Genomic DNA, 21141 nt, shown 5'->3' on the forward strand with positions numbered 1-21141 from the left:
GAATAAATAAAAAACAGTAGGAAAATTTTTTAAATATATTTTAAATAAAAACGGGAGTTCTCTCTGACTGAACACACACAGACAGAGAGAGAGATATCAGTTTCCCCAATGTTCGGTAACAGGCTCACAGAAGAGAATTTGGGTGGTGAAGTTATGATCCAATATACTGACCTAAAATGTCCTTTGTTAATTTGCATCAAATGATTATGTTTGTATGAAATTGTTCGGGGTTTTGGCGGGCAGATGGTGCTCTTTAAAAAGTTGATACTCCAGAGTGCTAACCAAGTCCTACATCGGTTTATTTATTATGTATCAACGGAATCACCTGCTGTGTGATCTCCCTGTGAAATCAAGCTATGTTGCTCGTTTTTTAAGACAAGCTATCAGTGTGTTTCCATCGTGTGTTTAAGGTTAAGAGCTGATGATTTTACAATATTTATCTGAGCTGTCTTCACCTACTGTGTTGGTATCTTATAGCTCCCTCTAGCGGACAATAACGGACTATCTATGTAGGGGAGGCTTAGGTGATTGTGCTAGCAAGTTGTGTTTTTTTATGTCAGAAAAGCAACCTACTGATGCCACCATAGGATACCTAGCTATCATAGAGAATACTGAGATGTATTACTGATATGTGTAGGGGATTTTAGAGTAATTTTATTCCTGGCTCCCTAAAGAGCTTTCATGCTAGGAAATAAAAACAAAAATTTTGAGTTTGACTCATGTCCTCAGTATTTCTAAAATCCTGACTTATGTCCTGGTCTCAGTCTGACGCAATCTTTTTCTTCTGATATTCTTTTTTATACTCACATATTGAGTAATTCCATTTTAAGATCACCTACCTGTGAGTGTTTGCCGATTTAGTGCTGGCAGTGATAAAATATGCATTCTGAAGGCATGTTGTAAGTTAAATGGGACTATGTTGATGTTTGCTGAAATAAGAATCTAATTAAATTGTATACTCAACTTCATAGTACAGCCACAGCCATTTAAGGCCCTTTTGTTTAAGAGCTGAATTGTTGACCCAGCTAGCTAATGGTTCAATCCTGTCCCTGTACCACTTTGACGGTTTATGTGAAAGAGATAGTTAACCCAAAAATGTAAATTCACTCATCTACTCACCTTATCCTCCTCTGGGGCTGCATTCGCGCATGGATCAAAGCGGACGTTTGGTCAAAAACACAGTGTAAAAGATCTTGTTTCGAGTAGAATTTGAATGCTTGGGCTTACGGACACTTTAATGACACCACAGGAGAAGGATATAGGCATTTTATGAAAACTTTCTGTTGCTTTTCTACGTTTGAAGATAATTAGTGAATTTTCATTTTGGGTGAACTATCCCTTTAAAGTAACACTATAACACATATTGAGTAACAGCGCCCTCTGCAGCCATGCATGGTTTTGTTGGGCTCCTTGTCCGAGCAATGTGGTGGTTTTCATGTAGAGAAAAACCAAAGTCAATCAATGTGTTAAGCAGAGCTCTGACTGACTGGTCCCATTCACTGAACTGAAACAACAGCTGAACGCTGGATATGACTTGCACGTTCCCCGGCTACCTCAACCAGACGAACTGCTGCTGTAACAAATACAACAAGAACTATTCTTGATATTCCAAAAGTGTCCTTGCTGAATATTGGAGATAAATGCTGTATTGTAATGATTTCTACGACTTTTTAACTAATTTTTAGCTTAGTATTTCTCTAACGTTGTACCTGATACAGTTAGATCCTGATAGATCTCTCTTTTCCAAGTCAATGAACCGTCACACTTATTTTGAAGGTGCTATTTTACAGTCAAAGATAAGGTGCTTAGTGTTGTTTGAGAGGTCTTCTTCTGTGGTTCCCAAGGTCCTTGTCATGGTGACAGGCACCTGGAAGGTGAACAAATCATGAGGGGGCGTGGAGGACAGAGTAAAACCACATTACCCATGACGCTTTGCTGGATATGTTTTCTTTTTTCCGGATGTAGCATCACATGAATTAACTGTCAACATGCAAGATGGCCACGCATCACAGGCAAAATGCTGCTGGGCGGAGAAAAGTACAGGTGATTTATCAGAGTTGCTCTAGTGCAGTTAGTTCAGTGACGGCTCCACTGAGTGGTTCGCCTTGAGACTGAGCTTTGTAGAGATTTGACGAGGAGCAAAAACCAGCCGGCAAAGGCAGCGCAGCTGTTACGAGTCATGACTCAAGCCGGCTAACCTAGCTAGGTTAGCTTCGCTTAGCTTAGGTGTTGGCGTCTGCTGCTAACATTAGCGTCTAAATGACCTCATGCTTTTGGAAACTACTCGCACACAAATACACGTGTAATGCATTATTACAAAACTGGCTCACTCGTCATTTAGCAGTGGCTGTTAATGTGTTGTTGCAGCAGTAGTTTTATGCTGGTGCCGCGTTAACCATAGCTTAGCAACACACTATCCGGGCTCAGTCTAATTGCTGGGAATACGTACGTGCCGCCGTGGTTCTGTCATGCACCCCGCCACTGTGCATTGTGGCCGAATCAAAGCACACTACAAGTAGCGGATTTCACCAAGTTTAAAATAATTCTAGCATGATTGAATCCCTAAAATAAATCATATTTAGCTCGGCTACATGTTTCATTAGCAAACTGCATGCCCTGAGTGCAGGTGCATGAGACCCAGCATGTGAGAGCATCTAAACGTGCACAGCTGGTTTGCTCACTCCCCTCTCTGTGTGTCAGGTGTCCTATGTCATTAGAGATGAGGTGGAGAAGTACAATCGAAATGGGGTGAATGCTCTCCAGCTCGACCCAGCTCTCAACCGGCTCTTCACCGCTGGGAGAGACTCCATCATCCGGATATGGAGCGTCTACCAGCACAAGGTAACACTTCTCTTTCTCCGGATCTGTGAGAAACTGGAAAATCCTCTGTGCTATCAGACAGCTGTGCGTTCACACACTTAATTATTTTCCTATAATTGTTACTGCCCCCTATGCATAATGTGTTGGGTTTCAGGGTTACGTGTTCAGTATTTTTAAATATTAGTGATAATTTGCTTGAATAACTCGTCTGGTTAATGGTATTGTGTAGTATTATCATTTTTGCACTAATAATCATTTTGCACTCCATCTCTTATGGTATTGACTGGTTGCACAGACTGAGTACACTTCTGTACTACTGTAATTCTTGAGTGCTTTTCTTGTCCCATGTGTGTGTTTTAAGCTACTGGATGTCTACATTTCCTTTGGGATCAATAAAGTATCTATCTAAGTTTCCCTCTGTTTCCCCGTAGCAGGACCCGTACATTGCCTCAATGGAGCATCATACAGACTGGGTCAATGACATTGTTCTCTGCTGCAATGGAAAAACATGTGAGTTTCATGACTTGCTGCTGTTTTAATTCCAGTTTAGACACTGTGCAGTTTAGTTTCAAGGTCTGAATTTTACGTTCTGCTTTTCTCATTGACTCTTCTGTTTTTAGTGATATCTGCCTCATCGGATACAACAGTCAAAGTATGGAATGCACATAAAGGATTCTGCATGTCCACGTTACGAACACACAAGGACTATGTGAAAGCTTTGGCCTACGCCAAGGACAAGGAGCTGGTAGCGTCGGCGGGTCTCGACCGGCAGATCTTTCTTTGGGATGTGAACACACTAACAGCCCTCACTGCTTCCAATAACACTGTAACCAGTGAGTAGTCCTTGTGTGACAGCTTTGCGTGTTTCTTGCCAACAAACTACAGTTTTTATTACAATTGTACGCAGAATTGAGTGTGTACATGCATTTTTTCGAGTGAAAGAAATTCTACAACGTATTCTGTTTTGCTTGCCGCAGCGTCCTCTCTGAGTGGGAACAAGGACTCTATCTACAGTCTGGCTATGAACCAGATGGGCACAGTCATAGTATCTGGATCCACAGAAAAGGTCTGTGACACTCATTCTAATAGATCAATTTCATGTGGCATGTTACATTCTCAACAGTCTTGATAATTACAGGTGAACACTTTAAGAAATAAGGAAAACTGTGGCTACAGAAGTCCAGTTATTATGAAACATGGAAACACTTAAATTGAAGCTTTACTTTATTGTATATATTGTTTTTAATTCACAATAAAACACTAATCTCTTACGCCCTTTGCTTTTTTCTCATTTTTTTTCTCCGTCAGGTTCTTAGAGTGTGGGATCCTCGAACGTGTGCAAAACTAATGAAGCTAAAAGGTCACACAGACAACGTCAAGTCGTTGCTGTTGAATCGAGATGGCACTCAGGTGAATTGTGTGACTTAACCAGTGGTTAGCAGCGCCTTAATAAATATTTTCTGAATGTCAATAAGCTCCTGCCTTTTCCCCCCTAAGTGCTTGTCAGGCAGCTCAGACGGGACCATCCGCCTTTGGTCCCTCGGCCAACAGAGGTGTATCGCCACCTACCGGGTGCACGATGAAGGGGTGTGGGCCCTGCAGGTAAACGAGGCCTTTACACACGTCTACTCTGGAGGCAGGGACAAAAAGATCTACTGCACTGACCTGCGTAACCCCGACATTCGTGTGCTCATCTGTGAGGAGAAGGCCCCAGTGCTCAAAGTAAGAGAACATAACACACCTGCAACAAATTATCTGTTGTGCAAAAATTGTGTAAATAAAATACAGTATTTAAGGGACTAATATTAAGTAACTTTTCTGGAATTGTACTAGTAACATGTACAGGTTTTGTCTAAATGCTGACCAATGCTTTCACCTGGTGTTTGTGCACAGGGTTGATGTAAATACTGAGTCTGATAGTTTTGAGTTTTATCCTTTAATTATATCTGCATTTTAGCATGCGTTGTCTACTACAAGTTACTTGCTCTTTTTTTTTTTATTAAGACCTAAGGCCCGGAAAAAAAACACACTCTAAAACCTGAGCGTTGTTAAAAAACTACTTTTTTATTCCATGTTTGGTTTTCTTTGTAAATAGTTTTTTACTGAACTTCAGGAACATCTTCAAAGAACAATAAAGCTGGATAACTTGCCAAGATCTCCTCCTTCTCATCCTCTTCCTCAAACATGTCTCATCATGTCTCAACATGTCTCATCTCATTCATCTGGTCAAAATGGGTTAAGCAATAGAAACCCACAAGTGCATGTTACTGTACAGGTATTCATTTCAAATGAATGGATTTCTTGTTTTTTCATTGAGGCTTGTCATATCTGTGCTTTGAGGGCAATTGCAGCATCTGTTTTAAAGAAAGTTGTGCTGACTTGCATTTTTAAGATAAAAAGAAGTCAGAATAATAAACCTGGGGATTTCCTCCGTCATTTGTGTGTTCATAGCTAACCGTTAGGAGTCATCCAACCTTTTTGCTGCCTTTCTCTTTTGCTCAGATGGAACTGGACAGATCTGCTGACCCACCTCCTGCAATCTGGGTCTCGACCACCAAGTCATCCGTTAATAAATGGGTAAGCATGCGTGACAACTCTGGGATCACTGGGCAACTGTCGTACGTAATGACCTGAACACAGTGTAGATACAGACTCGTGCATGTGGCAACACCTAATGCTCTTTGGCTGTAATCCTCCTGTAATGTGTGTAGATATTTAAACCAGATTTGCTAGGGGGGAGATACACTGAGGATAATTGCATTACATTAATCACAGATATTGCCGAAAGGAAGAGAGAGAGAGGAAGCGAGTGTTAAAATCCAGGACAATCTCTGATAATTATTATGTTCTGTGTGCAGTCATTAAAGGGAATGCACAACTTCAGATCTTCAGGAGAGTATGACAATGACTGCACTACCCCTCTGACACCACTGTGTACTCAGCCAGAGCAAGTCATTAAAGGTAAACGTGTGTTTTTCTTCTATCTGATACCAGTTTTCTCTAAATTAGTCTTTGTTTTTTTTTAGAAGAATTGTCTGTTGCGTTCACAGGAGGTGCCAGTATTATCCAGTGCCACATTCTCAATGACAAGAGACACATACTTACCAAAGATACCAACAACAACGTGGCATTCTGGGATGTTCTAAAGGTAAATCCATGCTGTATTTATGTTATTCTAAGTATGTTAGAGTGTGATTGCATCTCTAATGCTTTCATCCAGTTCATAATAAAACAATAAAATTATTGTTAATCACAACACTTGCCACTCTGAGAGGAATCTATATCTTCAAGAAAACAATTTGTGAGAACTAATAATAAAAGTTGTAGTATTACAATCAAAGGGGTTAGAGTATGGAACAACTGTGATGCAAAATGAAAAACATGGCCAACATTAAATACATTATAGGGCTGTCAAATGATTCATATTTTTAATCAGATTAATCACAGTATAGCTAAATGGCTGAAAAAAACATTTTCTATGTATATTGTTGCAGGGATGGAAATATAAATGACAGAAGGCAGATATATATATTTGTTATAAAGTCCAAATGATAGTTATTAAGATTGAAAAATCTAACTAAAACATACCATAAATAAATGTGGCTTTCTCTTTGCTTTGCCCCAGAGCAAACATATGATGATGTTATTTAGAACTTTATTTATTTGATCAAACTTAAAGAACCTTTATCATAAACATTTGGGACATCTTAGCCTTTGCCCTTTTTTTTTTATTTAATTTAATTTTTTTAACCAAATATAGGATCGTTGAATAAAACCTTTTTCTTTTCATTTTTTAAATCAAACAAACAACTAAACCTATACACAATTCAATGTGAATGTGTAATCTGAATCTGAGCCCATCGGTAGAAGCAGTGTTGAGCCAGTTCACACTTAAAAAGAACGAGTTCCAGTTCAGTTCACGCAGATGAAAATGAACTAGTTCACGTCCATAATTAATTTTTCTATTGGGATGATTTAGATGACAAACGTACGGTGTGATGTTTTGTATGTGTTTGGTGATGAATCGATGGTTCCTCAAACTCTGGAGCAAATTAAAACAAACACCAGAAACTCCAGCTCGGTACAAACCAACTGCAGCTTCTGCTCTGATCATGACGCAGCGGCGCTGATCTGAGCAGCTGAGACCAGAGAAACTCTGTTTCGCTGTTCTTCTACAAAGTCACTGACTAGCTGCTTCACGTGAGAGAGCTCTGATCTCACTGCGTGTGTCGCTATGAGTTGGTGAGTGGGGGCGGGTATGGGTATTGGGAGCAGGTCGTTCTGCGCATACGTTAATGCGTTAAAAAGATTAAGCCGTTAATTCCACAAATTAATCATCCCGCGTTAACTCATTAATTTTGACCGCCCTAATACATTATAATAATTGTTTAAAACCAATTTACTAAATACGTGTGGAAAAGATGATTGTGGAGTGGAAGTATCACATTACGACAGGGAATAGGATGTATGATGCATAATTTCTTAGTTTCGTTTAATTGTACTTATCTTCTCTCACTAACTCATGAAAGTATAAGTTTGCTGATTGTGATTCAGCTGTTAATGGTGAAAGCTGGAATATTGCGGCATTTCACAAAATATTATGATGTATAAAAGCGGGTCGTACTAATGAGTGTTCATTCTTTCTAAGCCTTTTCAGACAATTTATTTCAACATTTATTGTTCATTGAACAATAAATGTTGAAATAAATTGGGAACTTGAACAATGTTCAAGTTCCCTTTTTTCCCTTATTTGCCTGTATTAATATTTTTTTATTTTAAACGTGTTCGAAATGATAAAACAAACTAACTTGCTATTTAACAACCTGGTGATATCTGTGGTTTTAATTTATGTTACTTTTTTCTTTTACCTCCAGGCTTGCAAGGGCGAAGACTTGGGGAAAGTGGAGTTTGATGAAGAGATTAAAAAGCGTTTCAAGATGGTCTATGTGCCAAATTGGTTCTCTGTTGACCTGAAAACTGGGGTGAGTGACAAACCTGGTTACAAAAGAAGTTTTCATCTGTCAAGCAGTTGCAACTCCTCTCTGAGCCTAGTTTATAGTCTTACATTTGTGTGTTGTTTGTTTGGTGCGGAAAAGATGCTCACTATCACATTGGATGAGAGCGACTGCTTTGCTGCCTGGGTGTCTGCAAAGGATGCAGGGTTTTCAAGCTCTGATGGATCTGACCCAAAATGTAAGATATCTGATGAAATCACATGTTATATGCAAATGAAATAGTGCAGAACCAATGTTTTAACTCGCATGACTTTAACACTTGGTCTTCACAGTGAACCTGGGTGGACTGCTGCTGCAGGCTCTGCTGGAGTTCTGGCCCAGAACTCGCATCAACCCCATGGACGAGGAAGAGAACGAGGTGAACCATGGTAAGGAGATCTTATAAATTTAATTGGCTTTTCTTTCTCTGTTCTTCTTTGCCTCAAAAACACATGCACTCCCTACTATCGTCAATGAATGCTGGTTGTCCAAGGATACTTTCAGTTTTACTTACAGCAGGGCTGTTCTTGTGTCCGCAGTGAACGGAGAGCAGGAGAACCGGGTCCAGAAAGGAAATGGATATTTCCAGGTGCCACCACACACACCAGTAATCTTTGGTGAAGCAGGAGGCAGAACACTGTTTAGGTATTTGTTCAGTTAGACTTTTTCCTGTCAATGCCGAATAAATGTAAAAGTATCATCTTGTTCTAACACTTGTCACATTGACGGTTTTTATAAATGTTAATAGTTGACTCTCTGATGGCATCAGCTCCTAAAGGTCTCTCATGTCATGTCTTTTTCAGGTTGCTATGTAGAGATTCTGGTGGAGAGACTGAATCTATGCTGCTGAATGAGACAGTCCCACAGTGGGTTATTGACATAACTGTAGATGTGAGTATTATGTCTGTCGCCTTACACATGTTAATAAGGAACAGTCTCTTCAGAAAATGTCTGACAGTGTTTATCTTTTCTTTTTTTCCTTTCAATTCCTCTAATTTCACCTTCTGCGAAATGCTTGAACTTCCTTCTCTGCTACCTTTTGTCTTTCTTAGATGACTTGTGCGACCTATCATTAAATGAGGACGCTAATGTGTATTTGTACATTGTGTGCATACTGTTTTGTGTATGCACAAGCTTATTTTACATAGAGTGGGCGATTAAAAAATTAAATCGTCATTGGCATTTATAGTTTCATATTCCAGCGAAGGTTGACACAATCTTGTATCAGATTTATTATTAACTTCATGTTAACTACAGAGAAAATCTGGTGCTATTTATGTTGTTTACTGGAACTATGGGAAACCTCTCAGGGTTATGTATCCAAGAAAAAGAATTACTAACTTTTGAGATTTAAATGGGGGGGGGCCAAAGTGACTTTCAGTCACTGTTACGATTTTGGCCGTAAATGCAGCAATGTTAAATCGATTTTGAATATTACAGCTGTACTTCTCAGAAATTCTATAAATTGCGAGTTTTTAATTTAAACATCAAGGGGGGGTTCTCTCTAGGTGAAAGGCCCTATTTTCTAAGACCTTCCATGTGCTTGTCATGTTTTAATACATTATATTTACATGTACTGTTTTATCCTTCTATTGCAGAAAAATATGCCCAAGTTCAATAAAATCCCATTCTACCTCCAGCCCCATTCCTCTTCTGGTGCAAAAACTCTGAAGAAGTGAGTTCTTTTCCTCATTGTTTTTCATTGTTGTGGAATTGGTAAAAATGTGTGTGTTTTTCTAACACGTGAAGCACTGAGCAGAACCACAAAGGTCTACAGCATGTTACACCAGGTTTGCTGAGAGCTGATTTTACCTCCTGTGCACTCTGCAGGGACCGTCTCTCGGCCAGTGACATGCTTCAGGTTAGGAAGGTGATGGAGCATGTCTACGAGAAAATCATTAACCTTGACAACGAGTCGCAGACCACCAGCTCCACGGCCAATGACAAACCCGGGGAGCAGGAGAAGGAGGAGGACATGGCCATGCTTGCCGAGGAGAAGATTGAGCTAATGTGTCAAGACCAGGTGAGCACAAACGTCCTTGACATACTTGCTGAGTGTCCATATCAGGGCTGCATTCTTCAGAGGATGCGGTCTACCTGGCCCGTGATGGAGCAGTCTTAGTGGGCCATGCTGACGGTCTGAAACAAGATGGTCTAGTCTGCTTTTAATGCCCCTTGGTTTTATAAAGCTTTGGCTGTGTGATTAAGTAGAAGCATGATAATCAATGTCGCAATCCTGGGATAGGATCCACCCATTGGAGCCTCAGTTTCTCTGGGATGAAAGGATACATTTGTCAGCTCTATTTGAAGGAGCCTTCGAAATGGGACTATGGATGCCCCTGAATTGAGACACAGCTGTTGATAGTAGATTTGGTGCACCCTGAATATTTGTTAATTCATTAACCTATTTGTTATTTTTCTCTGACCCAGGTTCTGGATCCCAACATGGACCTGCGGACAGTTAAACATTTTATCTGGAAGAGTGGCGGGGACTTGACTCTTCACTATAGGCAGAAGTCCACGTGAAAGTCGTCATTTTTGAAACAAGAACTCTGTCATTTGCCAATCACCACCCACCTCTGACATGTAGTACCCTAAACCCCATTGTGTGGTCAAGAGTCGCTGTATCAATGAGAAACCAGTAACATATGTGAGGACGTGGCTCATGGTGTATCGTAGGGAACTGACCAGAACAGGCCCGAGCAGCCAACAGACACCTGGGAAACAAGTGGTCCATGTTTCTTTTTTTTAAGTTTGAAGAACGGACTCTAATGGGTTATATTATTTCGATTTGGTTCATTTTTTTTTCTCCCAATTTGGCCGCTTAGTTTGTTTCATTCCTCCTGACTGCCATTTTGTTTTGAAGCGATCGTGTTTGTGTGTGTGTGTATATGCACATGGATGTAGTAGACTGTTTTAGTACATTCCAGAAACTGTCCTTGTTCTACAAACACTCCACAGCCGTCTCAGCAGTGTCACCACTTTAGGAGTACACTTGGTCTCTGGGTAGCATCACAATCCCTAAAAATCAATCCTTTCGTTCTGTTGTCGTCATCGTACATCTGAACTTGAACTTAACCTTGGCTTAGACGTCTAATCATTGAACTTTGCTGACAGCAGCACTTGTCTTTGTCTTTTCTGTTTAGCTGTGCTGTTCTCAATGGACTGAATGTTATTTTTTGTAAATATATGTACAACATTTTTTTCATTTTGTTCAGAAGTGTAAAGGGGTTGCTGCAGTTCTATTCTGTTGATGTACAGTTTACTTAAAAAAAAACAAAAAAAAGGTTATTTTTCAAAATCCCTAGAGCACATTCGTGGTCATGAAGTTAAATTTGACTTGGATGTTATGAGTTGTATTCGCTACAACCCAGAAATTGCAGTTCACTCTTTAAGAATGTCGGTAGTCGTTCAAGTCATCTAAGCGATTGGGCAATTATATACAAGGCATATTATATCTTAAACAATAACTAATGCTTACTCCTCATTCTGTACTCAGCTCAGGAGCAGTGACTCTGCTGACAGTGAGGGTTTTTCCTAATGTACATTTCCTTTTAGATTCAATAGGAGTTAAATGAATCATAAATATATGTAACTTCAAGGGGGGAATCTCATCCAAGAGAATATATGAACATTCAACCACTGTGGGAAATTCACTAAAGTGAAATAAACTCAGCTTCCCATTTCTCTTGGTGTGTCACCAAGCAGAACAACAGATCGTTTCATTGTACATTTTCTGGAGTTAATTTTGTAATGAAAAGTGTGAGTGTGTTAAGCTGTTGTGGGGGGACGCTTAGAGTGAGCTCTAATTGGCCAAAAACAGGATGGGTAACATAATTAGGCCATAACACTGCAATATCCCTGTTGTAATAACTTGTGAAATATGTATATTTTAGGCATTCATAGAAATAAATTGGAATGGTTTAACAATGACAGATTTATGGTAATTATAAATGGATGTTTTCTTAAGGTAGTAACGTGTTCAGCTGATGAGTGAAATAAGAACAAACAAATTCCTCTTTTTTTTTTTTTAAAGTGATATGATTGTTTAACCTTTTAAGATTCACCCATCTCACATTCATCAAAAGACTCTGCACTCATTCCTAATAAAACAGACAAACCATTGATAATATCTGCAAAAATACTTTCCCTTATTTTACACACTAGCACCTATTTTGACAGTGAAAAACATGAAGTATCTCCCTAGAAAAAAACGATTACCCTACAGCAGAATTATCACGTTACCAGACTTCTTACATATCTCGAAAGACTTATCTATTGAATTTACATGATAAAACACATTGTAGTCACAGTCAGTTCTTGTGTACTGTTGCATAGATTACAAGGTGAAAATAGTGTAAAGTAAAACAGGGGACATAACATCAAATGTTTTTTAAACTGATCACAGACTGGAAGATTAAATAAAATAAAAGACAAGCATATAAAATGTACTGACATCAGATCTGTTGTAAAAGCTTGTGCTAACTGGTTAAACAAAATTAAGTGGACAGATATTTCCCTCATCCCCAGACTGAACATTCTAAAACCAGACGATGTTCCTCTTAAAATTTGCTGTTTTTAAAATCTCTATTATGAGACTCATTTAATAGATAATGCTTCTTTAAAGCACACCAAGAATAGATATAACTCTGCACCTTGAGAGTTGCAATTTATCTAAACTAAAGGATATTGAAACTTTAAAACCTTTTGATGTAGTTGATGCCTGACATGTTTTTTCATATATTACATGCTTATCTTTGGAAGTATTCATCACATTAGCCTCCCAGAAAAAGAAAAAAAAACTTGTCACAATGTAAAATCTAAAGAGTTGACAACATTACATCCTTTTTGGCTAAAATAATTAGCTGTAACTTAAACTTCTCTCATGTTAAAAAAAACAACAGGATATTTCTACAGTGATTCAAAGTATATGTTTACATGTTAATGCCGGAGCTGGTTCCTGTAGTGTTACTAACCTGATGGTTTACAGTCCTGTCAGATAATCAGTGTACAATCGGGAAGCGTCCCCTTGTCTGTCCTGAATACCCCCTCTAGTGTTTCTTATAAAGGTGATTGTCAGCTTACTTTGCATTTTTGTACTTTGTGTTAAAGCCTGATACAAGCTTACTCAGCGGGTGTCTCTTCTGGTTCCTCCTCATCGTGCCCATGGTTGCACGGCTGAGCAAGAGCCACATCTAGAGGCTCTGCAGGCTCCTCCGCTGGCTCCTCCGCTGGCTCCTCCGCTGGCTCCTCCGCTGGCTCCTCCGCTGGCTCCTCCGCTGGCTCCTCCGCTGACTCCTCCGCTGACTCCTCCGCTGCATCCTCGACAGCCTGAGCAGGAGAATCATCTGCTGTCGACTCATCAGCGGCGGGAGATTGGAGGAGATCAACGGGAAGTGGGGAGGGAGGGTGTTCGGTGGGGACAGACGGCTTAACGGGAGGTTCGATTGTGTCTACAGGGAGAGACAACACACCCATAGGTGGACTGGGGCTCTCATTAGACTCCATGAGAACGCTTTGTGGTTCAGTGGACTCTGTGACCGGCTGATGTGGTTCCACTGGTGGGATGCCTGAATCAGACAGAATGTCAGTGGAAGCGAGAGCAGACGTGAGCTCCATGACTGCCTGCGAGCTCAGCTCTTGTGAATCAGTCTGGTCGTCTGCTGATGATGACAGCAGTACACTGTCCTCCAGCTCCTCTGTACAACAGGGAAACAAATATAGTCAGGAATAGGTGGCTGACAGAACAGCATTTTCATCTGACAAAGGTTGACATGAAAGCAGCTGGACAATTTAATGAGCTGCTGCTGTGATAACTCACCAATGCCAGAGATGTCAGTGTCCTTCTCCTCATGCATAGTCAGTGCCGTTTCAGTCATGTCTATGGATGACATAGACAGATCCAGCCTGTCCACCACATCTGCAGCGTCAAGGTTCATCACTGCCACTTCAGACTCTGAGAAAGCAGGTAAAAACAAACACAAGGCAACGGCTGCTAAGATTTTCCTGAACACTTGGGAAACACCATCACCCACCGTCTTGCATTACAGATGGCGCCACGAACGGCTGCCACGGTGTGTTGGTGCGCACTTCTGTGTTTGTTTTTAGTATTTAATTCTGTTAATTGCGACCCAACTCGGATTACTTTCACGATGGACGAGCTTCTTAACATCAGGGACACAACACCATCTGATTTATGTCCCAACTTTCTCGCATCTTCCGTGGATTTAGTTGATTTACTGGTCAAAGGTGCGGTGCTCCTCGGCCACGCAGCGAGACTGAGGCGGAGACGGAGAGGAAAGCGCGCTGGGGCTCTGGTGCGCTTCAGGGAGAGAGGATTTCGCTCATCACTCCCGTGCATTCTCCTCTCTAATGTCCGCTCGCTGTGCAATAAGATGGACGAACTGCGCCTTCTCATCCGGACAAATAGAGACTTCTCCCTCTCTTCTGTATTCTGTTTTACTGAATCGTGGCTGACCGAAGCCACACCGGACTCCGCCGCACAGCTGACCGGCTTTCAGCTGTTACGCGCGGACCGCGACCCGATCCTCTCACGCAAGGCAAAAGGCGGAGGGATTTGTTTTTATATAAACCAGGGCTGGTGCAGCGACGTGAAAGTCATTTTACAGTCCTGTTCTCCGGACCTGGAAACTTTTTTCATCACCTGCAGACCGTTCTACTCTCCCCGGGAATTCACCTCTTTCATCCTGGCTGGAGTCTACATCCCCCCGCAAGCTGACGTGCGCGAGGCTCAACGACAACTCGCTGAGCAGATACTGGGAGTGGAGAGAAGGAGAGAGAACACATATTCCCCCGTTATTGTCCTTGGGGACTTTAATAAGGGGAACTTATCTCAGGAGCTCCCAAAATATAAACAGTTAATTAAATGCCCGACCAGGGGGGAGAACACCCTGGATCACTGCTACAGCACCATCAGCAAGGCTTATCATGCAGTCTCCCGCGCTGCCCTGGGTCTGTCCGACCACGCTCTCATTCACCTGATCCCGGCTTATAGACAGAAACTCAAGATTTCTAAACCTGCTGTGCTGAGATCAAAGAACTGGAGCAGCAGAGAAGCTGTGGAGGAGCTGCGTGACTGCCTTGAAAACACAGACTGGGACATTTTTAGAACTGCCACTTACAGCCTGGACGAATATACAGATGCTGTGACGTCCTACATCAGCTTCTGTGAAGACCGATGTATTCCAACACGCACCAGGGTGTGTTATAACAACGACAAGCCCTGGTTCACAGCAAAACTCAAACAGCTTCGTTTGGAGAAAGAGGTGGCCTTCAAGAGTGGGGACATGGATAGGTTCAGACTAATTAAATACTCGTTTGGCAAGGAGATTAAGGAGGCCAAACGACTGTATTCAAAGAAGCTGGAACAACAGTTTGCAGCCAACGACTCCTCGTCAGTCTGGAAAGGCCTTCGGGTGATCACCGGCTGCAAGACCAAATCCCCCCACTCTGTGGAAGACTTGAGACTTGCCAACGATCTGAATGACTTTTATTGTAGATTCGATAGACCCTCTCAAACCCCCCCCGCATCTATCACACCTCTTCTCCCCAGCCTGGACAAAGACACTAGCCCCCCCCACAAAATGGCCCCAGACTGCCCCATCACCTCCATCCCCCCCTTCACACCTCTCTCAATTCAGGAGAGAGATGTAAATAAGCTCCTGAAGAAACTGAACCCCCGCAAGGCAGCTGGACCAGACGCTGTCTCCCCCTCTACACTGAGGCACTGTGCGGATCAGCTTTCTCCATTGTTCACGGACATTTTCAACACCTCACTGGCTGAATGTGTTGTACCCGCCTGCCTGAAAACATCCACCATCATCCCCGTTCCCAAGAAGCAGAGGATCACAGGCCTTAATGACTACAGACCAGTCGCCCTGACCTCTGTAGTAATGAAGACCTTCGAGCGACTCGTGCTGACCCACCTCAAAACTATAACCAACCACCTCCTCGACCCGCTGCAGTTTGCCTACAGAGCCAACAGGTCCGTAGACGATGCAGTCAACATGGGACTCCACTTCATCCTCCAGCACCTCGACTCCCCCAGCACCTACGCCAGGATCTTGTTTGTGGACTTCAGCTCCGCATTCAACACCATCTCTCCAGCTCTTCTCCGGGACAAGCTGACCCAGCTGAGCGTGCCTGACCCCACCTGCAGGTGGATCACCAACTTCCTGACCGACAGGAAGCAGCGCGTGAGGCTGGGGAAGCTTGTCTCTGACACCCGGACCATCAGCACTGGAGCCCCTCAAGGTTGTGTGCTCTCTCCTCTCCTCTTCTCCCTCTACACCAACAACTGCACCTCCAGCCATCCCTCTGTCAAACTCCTGAAGTTTGCCGACGACACCACCCTTATTGGATTAATTTCCAATGGGGACGAGGCCGCCTACAGAGAGGAAGTTAACAGCCTGGCTTCCTGGTGCAGCCAGAACCACCTGGAGCTGAACGCTTCAAAAACTGTAGAGATGGTGGCAGACTTCAGGAGGAGCCCAGCCCAAACCGCCCCCCTCACCATGTGCGACTCCCCAGTTAAAACAGTGGAGTCATTCAGATTCCTGGGGACGATCATAGCACAGGACCTGAGGTGGACGGAGAACATCACCTCCATCACCAAGAAGGCCCAGCAGAGGATGTTCTTCCTGCGGCAACTGAGGAAATTCAGCATGCCGCGGAAAGTGATGGTTGAGTTCTACACAGCCATCATTGAGTCCATCCTCACCTCATCCATCACCGTTTGGTTCGCTGCCTCCACTGCCAAGGACAAGGGCAGACTGCAGCGGATCATTCGGTCAGCTGAGAAGGTCATCGGCTGTGACCTGCCGGCTCTCCTAGACCTGTTCCACTCCAGGACCAGAAAGAGAGCAGGCAAGATCATCGCTGATCCTTCCCATCCCGGTCACCACCTGTTCCAGAGACTTCCATCTGGGAAAAGGTTCCGGGCCGTCAGGACTAAAACCTCGCGTCACCTGAACAGCTTTTTCCCCATGGCAGTGGGGCTCACAAACAAGCCCCCCCCATCACACTGACTCTGCTGACCCCCCCCCCCCCCACCCTCGCACATAATTTATAACACTACATTATTGGCACTACCACCAATCTTTGCACCTTAAAACCGCACAAAACACATTTACTGTATATATTATTTTTTCGATATTGTTGTTTTTTATATTGATGTTTATATTGCTCTATATTGTTGTTTTTATATTGTTGTTTGTAAAGTGCACCAACCACACCAAGGCAATTTCCTGTATGTGAAAATATACAAGGCAATAAAAAGAATTCTGATTCTGATTCTGATTCTGAAATAAGAGCAAATTATTGTTGTAATTACTCATCTATAAATTCTGTATAATATGAACTGACCAGGGTCTGGGACTGTCTGGATGGGAGGAGGTAGAGCAGCTTCCTGCAGGAAGACCTGCTCCAGATCCAACACATCTTCACTCTGGCCTGAAGGTGCCATCAAAGGTGCCTGGAAACAAACACGGGTTAACTGTTGGATCTCATTGAACATTATCAGACAATCATTGTGTTTGTTTAGGGAAACTGAGGAAATACCAACATAGATCATAACTTTCATTATCTTGTCTCTGTTATCTATTAAATACATTTATACATATCCTGTAAATTGATTAATCTGGAATAAAAGGATGAACAGAGATGAACTAAACAGTTCATTTCTATTTCTTCAGGAAACTAAAACATATAAATCTAAAAATGTAATCTTCGCCTCATGGAATATTTGCTCAATTGAACATTTGCTCAATCAAAACAGATACATAAACAAAAATGACGTGAATTTAACATTTACCTCTGTGAAACCATGTGCAGGCAGTGTTGGAGAGGGATTCTCCTCAGGAACAGGGATAGGAGGCTTTGCAGTTGATAGGTCTGGATTTGCCGGGATTCGGTGCAGGTAACCATAACCAATGCCACATCCCAAACTAAGAGGAAAAAAATGTATACCAATACATTTTACAATTTAATAGATACACATTTTTTACAACATATTGAGTAGTGATGTATAAGTACTAATATAAATAAAAGGACAACTGACTTTGTTCTTGATGAATGACTTAAAAAATATAATAAATCAACTTTAAACATTAGGAAGCAAACACAAGACTGAATCTGAATTCAACTCTGTCTTCATTTAGCATCACAACAATGGTTGTGAAGAAAGTTTTATCTAGTTTCAGTGGCGAGTGCCATCTTGATCCATCAAATACTCCTGAACCACAAAGATGAATTTACAGAAGATGAATTCACTGGTATTCTCAGCGTGTCACTGTGACTAATCGACGCTTATTGCTCTGTGTGTGGCCTCATACCTGCCCTCTCCTCCCCACGCTCCATTCGGTGTGACCACCACCTCTCTGCAGGCATCCGTTTGTATGTTGTACACCAGCAGCTTCAGGGGTTTCCCTTCATGGGCCTCAATCAGTGAAAAGAAGTCTTCTGACTGGAAATCAGAAGCTCGGAATTAACTTTCAGCTTTCAAGATCACATTAAACACAATTTTTAAAATCCCACAAATTATCTCCTAATGCACTGATGTATGATATCAAAACAAGTCTTACATCTTGCAACAATTGATCCGCTCCAACAATGTAGTCAGTGTGTGGCTGGAGCCCTGCCAGTACAGCAGGTGAACTAACTTCCACATCCTATGGAGAAAAGACAATATTAAGCTATTATGTGATGAGGTCATGGGGAAAGAGACAGATCAGTGGGTTTTACTGGTTCTCATTGAAGCTACTGACCAGGACATGCCACACATTCTCACTGGCTCCTTGGTAGCTGCAAAAGCGTACACTGGCCCCCAGCAGCCCCTGTCCTCCCCACATGCTGCTGGGCACCACCTCCACCTCACGGACTATCATGCTTTTAGTGCTGTACACCTCCATCTTCACTGCTTTCTCCATGTTGGCCTTCAGGAGCTCCTTCAGCAGGTCGTTTTCCTCATTCTGTCGTGGAAGGGGTCAAAGGTCAAACTATATATTACACTGTTCCTACACAGTATAGTGTACGCATGTATTTTTAATTATCATGCACGTGCTTAATGTATCACCATCATTGTGCTAAGTGAACTCAGAGCTTATTAAAACGTAATCAATAAACTTACAAGTCTCCTATTGTCCAGAGACAGAATGAAGTCAAAGAAGGGCTGCAAGCCGGCCGACTCTGCAGGGGAATCCGGCTGCACCTGTCAAAACCAGACACAAACATTGAGATAACATGTTGAGCTTCATCTTTACATTGTTAAAATATTACACGTTAAATAGTATTTGTCAAAATAATTGTCAAATAGTTCAAATCAATGAACAATTTATTGTTATTTGTTAAAGATTAATACATTTCATGTATACATATTTCGTTGATGGGATGAGTGAAACAATATCAAGATAAAAAAGTATATGAATTATACAATATATATATATATTTATTTATTCAACATTTGGTAAGCACAGTGAGGAGGTATATCACATAATTGATCTCAGATTAGTTAAATGTTTTGCTGTTTATCGAGTGTTTGTCATCTTGATAAAGAAAAGTTTAAAATCACACCCTTCACTCAGGAGAAGAACATGTACATAGATCCATATCGACTGTAATTTGGCTCCACCCCATGATTAACATCATCATTTAGGTTCCCAGGGGCCAAGAACGTCACATTACTGGTTCGATTTACAATGTCATAGAACACAGGAAAGCAAAGAATGTTTCCTATAAAGATTAAACCGATGAACTTTTGGCATTTTCGATTAATCTCTCTTTATCGATCCTTCAGTTAGTCGACTTATAACGTCACTAAGCTACTAGGAAGAGTTGCAGCAAGGAGATTCATCAGTAAAACGTATTTTCTGTAATTCATTGAATCAATCGAAACATCAGCTTCTGGAAACGTCTTTGTTTCATGTTGATCAGTGAAGTAATTTAATGTTTCAGACCTGGAGGAAGAAGCTCTTTAAGGCGAGCAATAGTTTGGATTAAAGCGCATTCCTGAAAAATCATTGAATAAACCAGTGAAAGCTGCACTGGCATTAATCTGCTCTCTTGTTCAAACAGGTAAGGTTGCCACATCGTCAGGTTGAACCGGCGGGTGAGCAGCAGCAGCTCAGCTAGCTGTTAGCATACAGTACGATTCCACGATAAGCTGCTGCAAACGCTGCTTCAGCCCCAGAAGAAGAATACTTACTCCGTGTACGTGGTATCCATAAGTTCCTCCTTCAGCTACCTCTGAACTCTGAGACAAACCCATTTCTTTCACTCACTCCTCTAAAATATGAAAATTGCAAGAAGATAACAGGAGCGTAAGAACGATCAAGGCTCACAGCTGGCGGCCATCTTGTCTGTAGTCAAAACCAATCGATCACCGCTGCCATCGAACATATCGAGCGTGCGCTTTGGCCTGCACGTATGTACAGTGCTAAAAGTATCAGCTGACACGATGAACTGAAACAATAGACTGCATCTATACATGTATTGTTTTATCATAGACAAATATCAATCAAAAACTACATTTATGAAAAGCTTTTAACCCCATTTAGCTGAGGAGTCAAGACAGAGACCTACAGCCTAAATGTATTTAGTTTTGTTATATTCAATACTACATACAATGTTTATTTATAATTAAAATAATTTGTCATACATTAAGTTCTATATAGAACCTAATGTGTTATATTTATATTTTATATAAAACAAAGTCTTAAAATAATTGTAATATTATCAACACTATCAGACATGCTGCACCTGCACTGCATCCAGTCTTCTGTTTATTCTGCATTTTATTTCAACTGTATTAAGGGTCAATAATTTGTATTTTGTAAGTGCAAGTATTGCTCAGGCTGAATTGTAAATATCCTGTCCAAATGCATTGTGGGAGCGTTGGTGTGGCTTCCCTGTTTAATGGTGCTGGTGGTGCTGCCTGTGAAGACTTTGCTGCAAATATAAATGCCAGGTGTGAAAGCAGGGTGGTGCGTCAGACGGAGAGCGGGTCAGGTCAGTCGGGCATCACTTCTGTTGCTTGAATCTGCTGCACCTCTGCTGAGAATAACTTTGTTTTTGTTTGTGTGTGTCATGGAACTTTTAACTATGGAAAAATTAGTATTGTTTTGTTGCACTTTCCAAAGCTCTGGACTGAGTTAGAGGCAGAATACTGGACTGATTCCATTCATATTGTTATGTGTGTGTGTGTGTGTGTGTGTGTGTGTGTGTGTGTGTGTGTGTGTGTGTGTGTGTGTGTGTGTGTGTGTGTGTGTGTGTGTGTGTGTGTGTGATTTTGTCTGTGCAGTATTAGTTTCCT

At 41.7% G+C, this 21141-nt stretch overlaps 2 protein-coding genes across 3 annotated transcripts; one reads left to right on the plus strand and one right to left on the minus strand.

Moving 5' to 3' along the window:
• Positions 1-1930: 1930 nt before the first annotated feature.
• Positions 1931-11747, plus strand: LOC128454989 (WD repeat-containing protein 48). 2 transcript variants are annotated; one of them, XM_053438612.1, is made up of 18 exons: positions 1931-2043; positions 2701-2841; positions 3252-3330; positions 3441-3653; positions 3798-3886; positions 4129-4230; positions 4318-4542; positions 5323-5397; positions 5679-5781; positions 5871-5968; positions 7695-7802; positions 7917-8013; positions 8108-8203; positions 8354-8459; positions 8618-8705; positions 9413-9489; positions 9645-9837; positions 10245-11747. In XM_053438612.1, the coding sequence occupies exons 1-18, from the start codon at positions 1996-1998 to the stop codon at positions 10338-10340; spliced, it is 2034 nt and encodes a 677-aa protein (XP_053294587.1). In that variant the 5' UTR covers positions 1931-1995; the 3' UTR covers positions 10341-11747. The 2 variants fall into 2 exon arrangements, with proteins under 2 accessions (XP_053294587.1, XP_053294588.1); XM_053438613.1 differs by having other exon boundaries at positions 3255-3330.
• An 84-nt stretch (positions 11748-11831) lies between these two features.
• Positions 11832-20192, minus strand: gorasp1a (golgi reassembly stacking protein 1a). Its single transcript, XM_053438617.1, has 9 exons — positions 20035-20192; positions 18961-19041; positions 18599-18802; positions 18416-18502; positions 18167-18297; positions 17647-17779; positions 17199-17307; positions 13636-13770; positions 11832-13513 (listed from the first exon to the last, which is right to left on the minus strand). The coding sequence occupies exons 1-9, from the start codon at positions 20095-20097 to the stop codon at positions 12939-12941; spliced, it is 1518 nt and encodes a 505-aa protein (XP_053294592.1). The 5' UTR covers positions 20098-20192; the 3' UTR covers positions 11832-12938.
• Positions 20193-21141: the final 949 nt, after the last annotated feature.

Source organism: Pleuronectes platessa, chromosome 13 (assembly GCF_947347685.1).
Source record: "Pleuronectes platessa chromosome 13, fPlePla1.1, whole genome shotgun sequence".
NCBI lineage: Eukaryota > Metazoa > Chordata > Actinopteri > Pleuronectiformes > Pleuronectidae > Pleuronectes > Pleuronectes platessa.

What these genes read in the sequence shown, in the direction of transcription:
- gorasp1a (XM_053438617.1), bottom strand. Translation starts at nt 20,097, where the DNA reads ATGGGTTTGTCTCAGAGTTCAGAGGTAGCTGAAGGAGGAACTTATGGA. An exon ending in GCGTGGGGAGGAGAGGGCAG is followed by an intron (nt 17,780 to 18,166) that starts GTATGAGGCCAC and finishes TTTTCCTCTTAG; the next exon opens with TTTGGGATGTGGCATTGGTT. An exon ending in CACTGACATCTCTGGCATTG is followed by an intron (nt 13,514 to 13,635) that starts GTGAGTTATCAC and finishes CCTGTTGTACAG; the next exon opens with AGGAGCTGGAGGACAGTGTA.
- LOC128454989 (XM_053438612.1), top strand. Translation starts at nt 1,996, where the DNA reads ATGGCCACGCATCACAGGCAAAATGCTGCTGGGCGGAGAAAAGTACAG. An exon ending in TTCCAATAACACTGTAACCA is followed by an intron (nt 3,654 to 3,797) that starts GTGAGTAGTCCT and finishes TGCTTGCCGCAG; the next exon opens with CGTCCTCTCTGAGTGGGAAC. An exon ending in TGATGGATCTGACCCAAAAT is followed by an intron (nt 8,014 to 8,107) that starts GTAAGATATCTG and finishes TGGTCTTCACAG; the next exon opens with TGAACCTGGGTGGACTGCTG.